Below are 14,952 nucleotides of genomic sequence, written 5' to 3'. Positions count from 1 at the left end.
TAAAAGAGAGCCTTCTCAATTCATTTTGCATGGAAGATGTTATGGTTTCTATGGAGAGCAAGGAATAGAGAGACAGAAAAAAGACAGTATTTTAAAAACCCTCTATTCTCCCTCCAATTCAAGTCTTAGAAAAGTTTCTACGAAGGCATTTCACATGAGGCCTAAAGACATTTCAATAAAAATTTATTGAAACTTCAGTGGCTTTCAAAAGGGGGGAAAATTACAGAAATAACCAAGAACTTCTTGACAATATTAACACAAAATATACCTTCATTTTTCTTATAACCAGCTCTGAGCACCTGACTTTCAAGCCATTGATATATGCACCTACTCAAACAGACAATAAGCATAACAGCAGTAAAACTCCATTGTGATTTTGACACACGAAGGAAATTGGAAAACAGTCTTTTAAAGGTAAAGAAAAACCTAGATTCTTCATCTTACTCTTTTTTCTTTCAAGTCACTGGAGAGGTGTGTTGTCATTTTATTTATGTACGTATATTGAAATTTTACATGGAGAAGTAGCATTTTCAGCACTGAAAAACAAGGGTTAAATGCTACAGTGGCACATTTCTTTTTTTCATTCTTTTTAAAGTTCATCTTTTTCTTCTTTTTCTGTTGCATTCAGCTCTTTTCTTTTTCTTTTTTTTAAAAAAAGAAAGTTACGTTTTTTTCATGGGAATGACCCAAAATGGTAAGTGAACACTTATAAATAGGGTATATTTGGTTGATTTGTTGGTTTTAGGTGTACTCTTAAAGGAAATATGAACTTCAAAAGGATTAAAACAAAACAGAAAAAATAACTACAGTCATATTTACAGAGATATGTACAGTGTCAATAAATTAAAGTTTAATTTTGAGTATTCATATTCCGCTTATTTACAAGTTATCAAATAATTACATAAATACTTTGTTTTAATAATAGTGTCCACTTTCTTCTTCTCAGTATTATGTTTAAACCTTCTTATTGCATATACAGTAAAAGTGGAAAAGCTGTAAGAAACCTACAGTGGCGCTACAGAGGTTTTTAGATAAAATATTTTTCCCTTTTCCAACTACATTTTTCGTTATTTTTTGTTGCTACAAAGGGGCAGGGCGGGAAGAAAGGGGTAAAGATAATATTTTTATTTTTCAGTTTTCAGTTTTTGTCCCTGGGATTTTAACAAGCACCCCAAAATAAAACAACCCCCCCAAAAAAGCAGACTACTATGGAACATGCAAAAAGCCCTAAGGTGGCTTTGAGACATCACAATAATGTCAAAAGACACAGCTTCCCTTAACATAGACTAACCGGAGCTATATTTAATAAATCCACCCCCCAAACAATATTGAAAGAACTGATATGCAAGTTACTTACACTTTTTTTTTTAAACAAAATCACTTTTCTTATGTCACTTTTCATCCACGTTGGTTTGTTTGCCTTACAGGGTGAGGAAGAAAGGACCAGGGCCCACCAAACCACCTCTCTGGCCAACGTGTCATTCCAATGACCAGAATGATCTTTGATAGCAGCTTGCCAACCAGCTCTGCCGCCCCCAGCCCTGCGCCCTCCTCCTTCCCCCACTTCAGGATAAGTTTGCTGATCAGGGAGCGGGACAAGGTGGTTTCTTTTCAAAGTGCACTGCCAGAGGGAGTTGAAATGAGACCGTGGAGGGGAGCCCCCGTGTTAACAACACTCTCCCCTCCCCAGTGGAAGGGGGGTGCGGCGGACAGGGCCCCACATTAAGGAGACCCACTCCTGGATCTGTCCTGCTTGGATTCCAGCCCGCTCACTAGGCGCTGGATGCTTTGCAGGTCGCTGGTCACTTCCTTCTCGGCGCAGACTTTAGGGGAGCCGGAGGAGAGGGTGGAGGACCTGCTGTTGAGTTCCGAGCCGGAGTCCAAGGCAGCGGAGGCCGGGCTAGCGGCGATGTTGCTGGGTTGGCCCTCCCCCGTACTGCTGGCCGCGCTGGGGAGGGCAGTGGTGAGCAGGCCGCTGCTGTCCGGCAGGGGCACGGGGATGGAGTAGGGGCTGTACCGCAGCCGGGGGCGCACAGCGCTCAGGAAGGGGTGCCGGTGAACCGAGCTGCTGGCTGCGGAGGAGGCCGCGGCTGCGGCAGCCATGTAGGTGTAGGGGTAGGGGAAGAGGCTTCCGAAGGGAGACATGGCCAGGCCCTGCGAACAGACAAAGCGGGGAGACCTCAGCGCCTTTCACCCTCCGCCCGCGCAGCGCGCTCCAAACCACACCCCGGCCGGGCTGGGAAGCTTCGGGGGCCTCTCCCCCGCCGGCCTGCAGGGCAAAGGTGGAGCAACTGGGCCTGCGAGAACCTCCAGCCCCAGCCAGCCCTGCCCGCCAGGCTCTTTGCAAGCCTGGAGACACACCCGCCGAGGCACCGGGGTGGGAAAAGCCTCCCAGGCTTTGCTCCAGGCTCTGCTGGCCCATTCGCACCGCCGCGCGCCCCGGGCCGTTTCCATCGGAATGGCGCTGGGGGCGGGCCGGGGAAGATGAAAGCCAACGTGGGCCCTCTCCAGTGACAGCTGCCCCGAAGCACTTCAGAGACTAAAGGCCGGATTTAGTGGGCCAGGAGCCTGGCGGGGCAGGTCCGGAGCAGCGGTGGGCCAGTCGGCCAAGTGCCCAGGCGCTGTTCTGCTGGGGGCGGGCACAGGGTCCCCGATGGCAATTCGGGAGCTCCCCTCCCCCAGGTCTGTCTTTCACCTCGGAGGACTCCCGTCTCCGAGCGGACCGGTGAATTTCGGGCAGCTTCGGTTCCTCCCGCCGCCCTCAGAGCTGCTTCCCAGCCACCCCCCCCCCCCCCCCACGCCCCTACGGGCTGGCTCCCTGCAGCTTGGAAGGGAACCCAGCCCCAGCCGGCACACCGTGTGCCAGAGTTCCCCGGGGGAAATCCGAGGGGAAAGCCCCCGGAGAGCAGCCCTGGGTCCCCGCCAGGTCGGGTTTTACACCCCCTGGCCAGGAGAAACCCGCAGCCGCTGGCTCCAGCTGTTCCAGCTGTGGGGGTGGGAAGCAGCGCGCAGAGCCCAGTGTCCGGGACAGGCCAGCCCCATCCCAGCAGCGGCAGCGCAAGGCAGACCGGCCGGGACAGGCCTGGGTGGGGGGAGGGGGTTTACCTGCGAGGCCAGGACGTGCTGCTGAAGGTGAAACGGTAAGGCCGCGGCCGATGCTCCGGACAGTCCCTGAGCCGCTGCGGTGGCCATGACCGTGCTGTCCAGGCCGCTGACCCCGCCGGCGGCCCCGGACACTGTGGCCAGCAAGGGGCCCATGCCGGCGGCCATGCTGGAGAAGGCGCCCCCCATGGCGAACTGGCTGGGGTGCAGGAGCAGCGGGTGCCCGTTGCCCAGGGGGTTGAAGAATTGCTGGCCGGCCAAGCCGGGGGGGAAGCCGAGGTTCTGCAGGGGCCCCTGGCTCAGGTGCGCGGCGCTGTCCGTCTGCACCGTGAGCGGCGCGAAGGGCTCCTTGCCCAGCAGCCTGGCCTCCTCCGCCTTGGGGGCCTCCCGCAGGGGGCTTTTGAGTTCCTCCCCGCTCAGGCCTCTGGTGCTGGAGGAAATGGTGGCTGGGCTGTGCCTGGAGTCGGGCGGGGCTTTCTCAGTCCGGCTGGGGCCTTCCCGGCCCTTGCCGGCCGCCGGCTCGGCGGGAAAGAAGGGCGCTTTGGCCGGGCTGCCCCCTTTCTCCCGCGTCTCCTCCCCAGCCGCCGTGGTGGTGCTGATCTTGCCCGAGTCACCGGCCTCCAGAAGCGGCTCGTCTTTGCTCTCCGCGTCGCTTTCCCCCTCGCTGGGATACAGGTCTGCAAGGCAAAGGCGCAGGGCGCTAGGGCGCAATTCTGCGCCCGGGGGAAGGCCCCGAGCCCGGGGTCCCCCAGCAGCACGGCCCAGGGGCTGCCCCGGTCCCCCACCAGCCTGAGCCGCGAGTTGTTGGCTCCAGCCAGCCAGGGACGGAGGCACACACCTGTGTGACCAGAACGTGCCAGCGGCCGGAGCCTTCAGCTCAGTTACATCGGAGTCAATCCGGATCAGTTTCCGCCTGGGCTGGATTGGTTGCTCCGGCGGAACTGAGATCAGGTCGTGGGGCGTCTGATGGGCCACACCCAGCGGCTTCCTCGGCTTTGTAGCCCAGGGTAGTTCAAGGGGGGGGGGGTTAAAAACGTTTCTAAATCACTTGGGGCGGGTTGTCCCTGTTTAAACGTAGGGAGCCCATTGCAAGAGGTGAACCAACTTCCCCCTCTGTGCCACCCCTCCCGGCCGGGCTTTCAGACCCCCTCCCACTTCCATCTGGGCACCACCTTAAACAACAATCATTTAAAAAACAAGGGGGGAGGTAAAGAAATCCAGTCGCTGCCAACCAAGCGGAGCGGAGGGAAGATTTCCAAACCAGCCCCCTAGAAAGGGGAAGATAAATACCCCCGCGAGTTCCCCTTTCTTCCCTGCGAGACAGTGGGATTTGGAGAAGGGAGCCGGGGAACCCGCCGCCCCTCCAGGAACAGCCTGAAACATGCATATTAATAGCCTGGCTGCAGTTCTGAACTTTTGCCCCGTGGTCTGCGTTTGCTCCCTTGACTCGGGGCTGCACCGGAGGGAGGGGGAAGGACTCAAAGCCCGGCCGAAAGCAGGAAAGAAGAAAGAAGCAGCGGTGGGGGGAGAGAAGAACTAAGGAGCTTTGGGGGACGCGCGGGCCAAGGTCACCCGCGCAGCTCTGGCCAGAAGTTCGGTCACCAGCGAAACTCTTGCTCGGAGGCCAAGGGGAGGAGGAAGGGACGGTCCCTGCAGGGCAGCGGGGCTCACCTTTGAGATTGGAGGTGCCCACCGCCGCCACAGCGGGGGAGGAGGACTGGGCGAAGCACTTGAAGGCGGTCTGCTCGCTGGAGGACTCGTCGGAGGTGCCGGTCTCCTTTTTCTGCCGCTCGTCGTAAGCGCGCATGGACTGCAAAGTCAGCTGCTTTCTGCCGGGAGAGCGAGGGAGCAGGGCTGGGGGCTAAGTCGTCCAGCCGGCGCCCCGGCCCGGCAAGCTCTGCAGCGCGCGGGGGCCGCTTTCCTCCCCCTCAGTGACTGAGCACCTGCCCGGATGGGCTCCCTGGCTTGGCAGGGCCTGGCTCGCAGTTAGCTGGGCTCGGGGAAGGAGTGGCCTTTTTGGAGGCAGAATTAAAAGGCGCTTTTCCCGAGAAGAGATGCTTGGAAGCTGTTAGTATCACTACTTAGCTAGGGCAGAGTGTTGAATAAATGAGGGGGAAAAAACCATTCCCAGGCGATTAGCTTTTAAAATGTTAGGATGTTCTTGGGAGATCAGGGAACTTAATGGTTGCTAAGACTGCTCGGAAGTGGTTATTTTGCTAGGCACTTTATGTAATCTTTTCGCCAGCAATTAACCTGGAGTGAAATCTATTTCTATTTAGAGAGAAATTAGAAATAATTTCCGTCTTGGGGCTTCGGTGAGGATTTTGTTTTCACACTCGGATGGACTGTGCGAGGTGGCGTGGGGTCAGGGGCAGGGTTAACAACGCTTTATTTGGCTTTGGAAACTGAGGGGGAATTGATCACAGAACCCCTCTGCAGTAAAGATAAAGCAAAACAAACTAAACCAGAAGCGTCTCTCTTGGGCCTTAGCACAAGGCTTTTGCCACCATGAAAAATGCTTTTGTTTGTTTTGATCTAGAAAAGTAACTGCTCCTACTTCAGAAAAATCTGCAGTTCCCTTATAATCAAGGCGCCAGCTCTCTAAATATTAGAGATCTCCCCCCACCCCCGCCCTTGGGCATAGATGAGGGTTAACACCCAGAGGAAGCTATCAATGTGTACAATAATAATACATATTTAACTGCGGGCTCTCAAATCTACTTCGGTGCTCCTGGTTTCCAGTGGCAGCGGCAGACACTGACTTCAAGACTCTGCTTTGCAAGAGGAATGTCTGTCCTGGGCCCACAGGTCATTCCCTTCCAAGGATCCCGATGCCACTTCCCATGGCAATCCCGCGCAATACGGAAAATAAAGATAAAAGCAGGCCCTGCAGTGGACACACCCTCTCAAGTTCTGTTGACCTCTGGAAAGGCTCTAAGGGTGGCAAAAGGCAATGAACTCGCTCAGCTTTTCCGACTTACCTTTTCTCCCTCCGTCCGTTGCCCGTGTCCCGAAACCCTTTGGCAAATGGGTTATTGTCAATTTTTAACTGGGTTATCTAAAAGAAAAAACAAGGGGGGAGAGGGCCAGGGTTAAGCCACCTCCGGTTTCAAAATCGTCCCCCACCCCTGCAATTAATACAGCCCTGGAGAAACACACAGCACATAAAATCACTCCGGGTTTTGGCTGGTGGGTGCAAGCAGATGATTTGGGGAAGCGGTGCGTTTTCATACAGGGGCTCTGTACGGTTTTAAAGGCACCTCCGCGTCCCCAGGTACAGAGACGGACTCCACAGCGGAGGAGGATTTGCCATTGCAAACGCCCAGCGCTGCTACTACCGCCTTGCAAGGAGCGTGACTACAAGCACAGCGCTCCCTTAAAGTTATGCCTCAGTTTGAGCTCTTTAACTGTCATAATTAAACCGCAAAGGAATCCTAGCCACCCCCTTGCCTTAATAAAGGGCTTTATATAGTCACATTGCAGCGGGGGTTGGGGGAAGGCGCGAACCCAGGAGCGGAGTTTACGGCAAACGCCTGGTAATGCCCCCAGATTTTTCAGATTCAAAGTACTGACTTGGCCCCGAAAACATTTGTTTTCGCTTATCCGCTTTACATTTTTAAAGCCCGTTTGAAGACTCGGTGGGGCCCATGAGGTCATAAGAGATTTAAGACCCCCCCCCCCGCTCCAAGTTTGCGGAGGGCTTGTAAAAGAGAGGAGGGGAGTTTACCCTAGAAAAATGCACCAGGTATGAAATCGGGGAGGGCCAGGGGAGGGGGAAGGGCATTTCGTTGATTTCTGTGCATTTACTGCAAACCCCGCAACCTCCGCGCAGGGGGCAAAGCAGCCCCAGAGCGCGCAACTGGGGGAGTCCGCCTGGACTCCCAGGACGCTGCCTGGCAGCTCCAGGGTCCCTGCAGTTAAACCCCGCGGCCCATCATTGCGCGAAAAAGCGCTGCTTGAAATTCGCAATGGTGAGCTGCGGAATGTGGGCTCTGACCTCGAGGGCAGGGTCGCGGATCAGGCCCCAGACCCGGGGCATTTTTGCGTCCATTACAACGCCCCCCCCGCACAATTCCCGGCAGTAAGACCAGTCCCTTTAGTTCTCTTCCACAAGAAGTCAGGTTCCGACGCTGGCGGCTCCAAGCCAACACGGGGGCCAGCAAGCCCCAAAGTAAAACGTAGCCTCCCCCGGCCTACCTATATTTCCATTGTACTCATTTGCACCAGAAGCACGCTGCCGAAAGCCGGTCAAGTACACCGCCCCTCCCCCCGCCGACAAGCAGCGCTTTAATTAAAATACAATAATTAGGGGGTGAGGAATCTTCCGCCCAACGTTTAAAATCTCCTGGGATCAGAAAAGGTGGAAACGGGAAGATTTACAGAACGCAAAACTTGAGGACCTCAGTCGAGTTCTTTAAATCCAACAGTTTGAACTGAACCGAGAAAGCGACCTTGTGTCGAAAGTAACAGCAAAGAGGCCAGATTGGGCTCCCTGGGCCCCGAGACCTTTCTCGGTCGGCCTAAATTCAGCAGGCGCCAACCGCTCACACAGAACAACTCACAGGCGCAAAATCGGCAAGGCTGCAACTCTTTCGCCCTCGCTGCTTTTCACTTTTTCGCACACCCTGTTCCAGAGCCTCCCTGCTCAGCCAACCCCGGCGGCATGCAAAGGGATAATAAAACCACTGCCGGCGAGGAATCATAATCGGAATCACCGGGGAGTGGCGGCTTATCACCCCTGTCCTGAGTCGTGCAAAGGCCAAAGGCCCGGTGCACCAACACACCCGGCTCCGGCCTGTCTTTCTCAACCCCGGGCGGATTGTGACACCCCCCCCCCTTATCTTTCTCGAGTTAAATCCACCCCGAAAACACACCCCCCCTCCACCTCCAGTGGAAGGAACATTTTTCCAGGCAAACCGGACCCGTTTGCATGGGGAAAAAAGGCGGCGGGGCGGGGGGGAAGCAAAAGAAAGGAGCAGACGTCCTGATTTTTAAAGCAACAAACGTCTGCGAAAGGCTTAAGAAAAACCCGGCGCACGTAAAGCCAGCCCGCCCCGGCCGCCTTACCTTATCGTTCTGGTATGCGGTCACCGCGATGAACTCAGTCTCGGGGAACACGTAGGTTCGGAAGGTGCTGTAGGGCAGCTTGAGAATGTCGTTGGTTCGGACAATGTGGAACCGCGGCTGATACTTGTGCATGGAGTTGAGGATCGTCTACGGGGGGGGAAGGGGAGAAGGGGAGACGGTCAGGTCCCCGCAGCGGCCCCCAGACTCGGGAGCCTCCTTCTCTGGCTCTTCCCACGCATGGACAGCTCCCGGCTCCCCTTTGAACACCCCCATCTCCTGCCAGGCGGCCAGCCCCCCCCCCCGCGTTTGGGCAGCGGCTGGGGGCGCAGGGAACCGTTTGCGGGCAAGACCACATGCTCAGGAATTGAAAACAACGAGCCGAGGCCTGAGCTGGCACTAACGGACGAGCCCAACCCTCCGAAGGCCTTCTGTGAAGCGCAAAAATTAGGATCTACTTCAACACCCAGCAAATGCAAGCGTGCCAACTCCCCGCTCCTCTGCAGAACCGTCCCAAGGAAGGAGAAACCCCCGGAAGAGCATTTCGCTTCTTTTGGGGCTTATCAGCCGGCCTATTTGTTTGATTTAATTGGTAAGTGAGGTTTTATCTCTGCACAGCCAGTAAATGTAATGGGAGGGGGAATGAAGGGGCCTTTTGACCTCTCATTTTTGTGTCTGTTTATTTTCTCTCTGACTTGCATTGTAGTGTCTTGATTAATATAGAATTAAATGTTTGCATTCCCGGGGATTAAAACCCTTTATACACAGACTCCTACAATTTCCTATAGTGCAAAACCAACTGCGATATGCCATATTTTAAAGCCAGTGGTGCTCCAATGGGTGTCTAGATATCCCAAGGACTGAAATATACTATATTCATCAAAAGGGAAAGGAGCAAATCACACCGGGAGCTGGGCACGTGGGTGTTACAGAGGAGGCTTAATTCTGTCTGATTTCCACCACGGTGTTCTTTACCGAGTTAAAAATCAAATCTTTGCAACCCTCTCCTGCAAGACTTCAGAGCTATTTCATTAGGCAGATCCCCAGGCTCTGCAGACTTAGGGGCTGGTTCTGTTGCAAACTGGAGTTGGGGTGGGGGGGGAAGCTTGGGCGGAATGAAAGAAAAGGAACTTACAAATCCGTGTTTGTCAGAAATATTGTTAGTCAGTTTAAGTTTGTGGAAAGTGACGACTTTGGACATCCATTGTTCTCCTGTAGCCGGACTATCCGGGTGGATATACATTCTCTTTGGCATTTCAGGGTCAGCTTTCCCGGCTACCATCCACCGGGAATTATGGAATTTATATCTACAATCATCAGCCGCCACTATATCCATCAATAAAATGTACTTGGCTTTTTTATCCAGCCCGGTGCACCGCACTTTAAATGGAGGAAACATTCTCCTATGGAAAGAGAGAAACAGGAAGATAGAGAAAAGACAGATCAAAACAAGCACCCCCTCCCTCCAGTGAGTAACTCCCTCTAACCCAGTGGCATTTCTCACGTCTCGACAGCAAAACGCTCTGAAATACACAGATTTCCCGCCCCCCCCCCAACACAAAATATTTTTCAGTCGCTTAGAGGTTTCAAGAGAAAATTTTCCCTAAACTAATGCACTGAAGATGTGTATATATCCCCACAAACTTCAGAGCCTAACATGGCTCGTGGATCCCGAAGCGATCGGTATTTAGAGACGGATTTTATTTGGCTTCCCTGAGCGCTGAAACCGAGGAAACACGGGAAAACATTAGTTAACTGGGTGAAGGTTCTACATTTTTCGGACTCATTCCATTAGCTGGAGGGCCGAGACAAGGTTTCTGCTGGGGCTGGGGAAAGGGCCACAATGTTGTGTGTGAATGTGAGACTCACAATCCAATCCTGCCTCAGTGTACGAGAAGGGGACCCACACGTTCCCCTGTGCGGCTAAGGCCAAGTCAAAAATGGCAACAAATATATCGAGAAGTTGGCAGGCGGCAATCTTGGCTTAAAACGAAGCAGGATTTTGCAACGAGTAAGTAAACTCTTCCGACCGGCCGTGCAAAATTCGGTCACAGAAAAACGGGGGAGGATCTGGGGTCTCCTAGGACAATTTTCTCCAGCTCTGTCCTCTTGTGGCTATCCAAGTAATGCAATTAAAAAAAATCTATACCTTAACTATTACCCGCAGAAGCATTAAGAGAATCACTGCTCAGAAAGGAGCGTTAAGAGTGATTTGCTCTTGTGAATTACATCTGCATGATATGAAGTGCTTATAATACAGTATCATTCAGTGCGAAGAACTGTGCGTGTGTATATGTGTGTGTAAACACGCGTGTTATTAGTAACATAGAACATAACACTCACACACACAAAATACAAATATTCGCCCTGAACAGAGCTCTGCGTGTGCGCTCCGAAAGGAAGGAGGGACACATTTCCTCATCGAGGGGCTGATGTTACGGTCCCAAAATTGCTTGCAAAGCCTCCCCTAGCCCCGACCCCTAGTAACTCCGCCGCGTGCGTCTCACATCGGCTTTTCTTTTCGATCAGCTGACGCTTTTCCAACGCCATTCCTGAGCTCCCCTCGCGCAGCCCCGCAGGCGGAGAAGGAAGCCACCGAGAAAGGGATTTCCTCTCCCATCACCACCTCGGCTTCCACGGCAGAATTCTGCCCTGGCTGCGGGGAAGCTGAGAGCAAACCAGTGACCGTCCGAGCCCAAATTATTTTCTCTCCCCCCACCACACACGCAGATTCACCCACGCGCAGCGTGGCCCTGCCGGGGCCCCAGTCCTGCAACTTTTCCTAATTTCAGGTGAGCCGGGCTGCGGGGAAGAAGTCAGTGACTTTCTTTGCAGCCGCCCTGGGGGCGCAGCGGGCGCTAGGGAAAGGAACCGGCGGACCTACCTTCCTGACTTGGTAATCACCATTTCGGTCCCCCTTTTGTGGAACTGCTCCCACAGCTCTTTGGCTTCCAGGTGCACTTTGGGGTCATCTTCCACCTCTTCTTCTGGCTCCAGGGATTTTAGAGGCCTCAGATGAGCGGCCGCCTGGTGACCCAGGGAAGAAAAGGGGAGGCCGGTCTCGGCCGCCCCGACTAACTGATCCATGATCGGTTTGGCCAGAGCCCCGGGAAGGGACAAGGCGGCCGCCCCGTTGGGGGGCAAGGCGAGAGCCGGGAAGAAGGGAGGTTGGTGTCCCAGCACTGCGCTCACGGCGAAGTCCGGCGCCCGGTGAGGTAAGAAGGGATGATAAGCCATGCTCGTCCCAGGGATTACTGGATCTCTCATGGGTCTGCTCATCCACTGCCCCCGGATCTTCTCACGGCTGGAGCAGCCCTGCGGAGGCTTCTAACCGTGCATCGTGGCAGAAAATCGCCCGCGAGGAGGGGACGGTGGGGGGAATGGAGGCAGACCAGGAAACAGAACCTCTACGCACGGCCAGCGGCCCAGTCCGGAGACATGATCACCCGGGACAGCTTCCCCCGGCTGCTCTGTGCCCGAGCGGGACTCCTGGCAAGTTACAAGCACGGCCAGGAGGAGGAAGACGATGCAGCGGTGCAGCTTTTCCCGGAGGTCTGCTCTGTGCCTGCGGGAGCTCCGGGCGCCTTTCTAGGCTGGGGGTCGATTGTCCTCCCTCTTCCGCGCCAGCCGCCCTTTCCCTGCGGAGCTTGCAGGTTCCAATCCGGGCTTCCTCCCCGGGGTGTGCTGCCCGGGTGCGCGGCGGGTGGCTGTGCGTCCCCTCCCGTGCACGGCTCGGCTGCGGCCCGGAGCCTGCAAAGGGAGGGGGAAGAGGGGAAAAAATGCCCCCACCAAAGCTCCCCACCCACCAACACCGGAGCCTGTCTCAGTCCCCCTTGTAGCCCGCAGCCGCCGTCAACTCCGTGCCCGGATTCCGCCACCGAGCGCGCCTCGGTCCGCTGGTGAATGGAATTACACTCCGCTCCAGCCGCCGGCCGAGCCGAGCCGAGCCCAGCCCGCCTCTCCGCCGCGAGGAATCCCCGCGAGTCTGCTGCCTTCGCACCGGATGGCCTGGATGTGTTGTGGGTCGCAGGGGAGCTGGAGCCTAGTTGATTGGCTCTTTGACGCTTTCGGACCAATTGTGTGGCTCCATAGGCGTGGTTTTCACAGGTCGGGTGGAGGCGGACAGAGCCGAGTTATAAAAAGAAGGTGTCGGAAACTGTAACGCCGCAGCAAAGCATCGCTACTAGTCCGTGGCGTGTGAATATGTCAACATGATCAGAGGGGAGGGCGCAGCGAGCCACTGGGGAGAGGGAGGGAGGGAGAGAACCGCCTCTAGGTGGCTTCTCCCAGACAAATCGCTCCCCCCAACCCGGCTCCAGCCCTAGGGAAGGGGGAGTGGGGACTGGGAAGGGCTCGCCTGTCCCTGGAGCGGTGCAGGGCTCCGGCCTTCAGGGCTGGCCCGCGCTGCGTTCTGTCGCCTTCCATTTAGGGGCTGCCTCGCCTCGCCTTGCCTCGCCGCGCGGGTAGCGGCCCCTTCTGCCAGCCACGGGGGCGCAGCGGGCGTCTGGCGAGTGGGCGGCTCCGAGAAGCTAGTCTGGGGGGGGGCTGTCCCCGGGCCCTCGCTGCACCCGCAGAGGATCAGGCTCCCCGGGCACGAGCGCCCATGTAAAGCCAGTCCTCTCAGCCATGTAAGTACCCTGCGCGCCACTGGAAGGCCGCCCCCCGGGACAGATCCACGGGGCGGCTCCACCCCAGCCAGGGCCAGGCCAGAAAGCCACGCGCCGGGACCCTGGCTCAGACCCACCCGGGACGGACTATTCCACGGGCGAGGCGCGCTGGGTTCCGACCCCCCTCCAGCGCCAGGCACCTTGCAAGCGGCGCCTTCTGTCCAGGCAGAGCCGCTGTGCCCCGCGTGTGGCAGGACCAGGGGTGCCCTCCTGGCACGGGGGCCGAGCTAACGCCACCTGGAGCGAGGCTGACTCCACAGGCGAAAGTGTGCCCAGGCCCGGCTCTGGCTCTAATCCTTTTATCCCCCCACCAGCCTAGCTTGCAGCGGGAGCAGACCCTGCGGGGCGTGGGGCTGTCTGGCCCCTTTCTGAGGCGCAGCCTCTCGCTCCCTGCGCTTTTCTTCACCCCGGGTTTCTCTGCGCGGGAATCGGGGGGCCGGGTGGGTGGTTTGCTGCTCAAGCAGAGCGCGGATCCCCCTCTCCGGCCTCTGAGGCGGCCAGGCCCTCGCCCCAGCGCCTTCTAGGGAAGCTGGTGGCGGCGGTGGGGCGCGGGGGGGAGTCGATTTGAAGCGGTGTATTGTGCTAGCGTTGCATGCTGGTGCCGAAGGGGTTACGCCTCAGCCTAGCGCCTTCTCACCCCTCCTCCTCCAGCTGGGTGCGCAGGGAGAAGACGGGAAGTGCACTGCAATTCTCCGGGCTCTTTGGGGGGTGGGAATGCGTTGGGGTTGGGAGAGGGGGAGCGTATTCCGGCCTTCCCCGGAGCACCCCAAGCCCCTGCTGGGTGGCTAAGGAACGCAGGATTGGGCCCCAGGGAACATCCCTTTTCTGCGTCCTTCCACCCGCAGTTGCTCCAGGGAGCTCCGGGCTGAGCCGGCTTTGCAGTGGCGGTGCGCGCTGGCTTGGGAACGCCAGTGCGCGCTGCAAGTCACATCCTGCGGCTGGAGCTCGTGTGCGCGCGCGAGCGAGCAGAAATACCTGCGGTGGAGTTGGAGGGTGGCTCTGTGGGGCGGCGGGGATGGAGCCTGAGGGCAAGGAGGGGGCGAAAGGGGGAAGGCCACAGCCGGGGGAATCCTGCGGGGTTAAAAGCAGGGGTGGGGAATGTCACATTTTGGAGGGATCTCCCCCACCCCCGGCTTAAAGACAGGCAGGAGCCTGTGCAGTATTTATAGGCTGGCAGCAAAGCAGCCAGGGGAGGTGGCCGGCAGTGCCACCTCAGCCTAACTGCAGGCAGATAGCAGCGGAACATCTGAAGTGATTAGCTCGTCTAACGTTGCATTTTTGACGCACAGGGCTAAGAGCGCTTGGCGCCAGCCTGGTGAAATCCCTGTAGTAACCAGCCCCTAGGATCACTTTGCAGTCACCGAGTATCTCCCCTTCAGCCCCAGTCTGGGGGGAGCGCGGGGCCAGGCCTTCAAAGGCCATGCGGGTGGAGGCGGGGGGGGGGGGGAGGGGGGGGCTGGAGTCGCATTTTCCGCGAACTCAGGCTCTTGGATCCCCTACGATCCTCTGGGCCGGCTAATCCCCCCGGGTTACGGCTCTCAGCTGGTTCTGGCAGACCGAGGCCTGGAAAAATGCACGTCCTTCCTCCAGCCTCTGCTAGAAGTCAGTGCTTGGGCCTCCTGGCCCTCTCCTGTCACCATCTCAGCGTGAAAATCACAATGAGGATGAGGCTCATAAACATAATTAACGCAGCCATAAAAAGAAGCCGAGCGGGGCCCGCCAGATTTGCAGAAATCCAGGGTGGAGCTTTAAAAACAACAACCAGGCGCTCTCCAGCCATGGCAAGGGCGTTCGCCCGACGTTGGCCGGCTCTGTATCTGAAGCAGGCCCCTAAGTCTGCACAGCTACACGGTTCTGCACGCGCGTGTGTCCGCCTTTGCGGAGTACTCAACGCAACACAATCCCCCGCCCCCAAATAGCAGGGGAGACGATTTTCAGACATTGCAGCACTCAGCTGCGCGGTCAACCCCCTGCTCGGGAAACAACCCGGGAGGCCCCGGGCCCGGAGCAAGGGAAGAGGCTCGGTGATATTTTCCCACCCCGATCCTCCCGAGCCACCCGCCCCCCCTTAGTGAGGCGCGGAGAATGGTTGTGGCTTATGATTTCCAATCGCGACGTC

The 14,952-nt window shown here is 56.6% G+C and overlaps 1 protein-coding gene across 1 annotated transcript; it reads right to left on the bottom strand.

The window, feature by feature from the left end:
* Positions 1-695: 695 nt before the first annotated feature.
* Positions 696-12,346, bottom strand: TBX3 (T-box transcription factor 3). The gene is made up of 7 exons (XM_075012794.1): positions 11,051-12,346; positions 9,302-9,569; positions 8,170-8,316; positions 6,084-6,160; positions 4,774-4,931; positions 3,106-3,779; positions 696-2,154 (listed from the first exon to the last, which is right to left on the bottom strand). The coding sequence occupies exons 1-7, from the start codon at positions 11,443-11,445 to the stop codon at positions 1,723-1,725; spliced, it is 2,151 nt and encodes a 716-aa protein (XP_074868895.1). The 5' UTR covers positions 11,446-12,346; the 3' UTR covers positions 696-1,722.
* Positions 12,347-14,952: the final 2,606 nt, after the last annotated feature.

This window comes from Carettochelys insculpta, chromosome 18, assembly GCF_033958435.1.
Source record: "Carettochelys insculpta isolate YL-2023 chromosome 18, ASM3395843v1, whole genome shotgun sequence".
Taxonomy (NCBI): domain Eukaryota; kingdom Metazoa; phylum Chordata; order Testudines; family Carettochelyidae; genus Carettochelys; species Carettochelys insculpta.
Note: the sequence above shows the minus strand (reverse complement) of the source record. Positions and strands in the feature narration are given on the sequence as shown.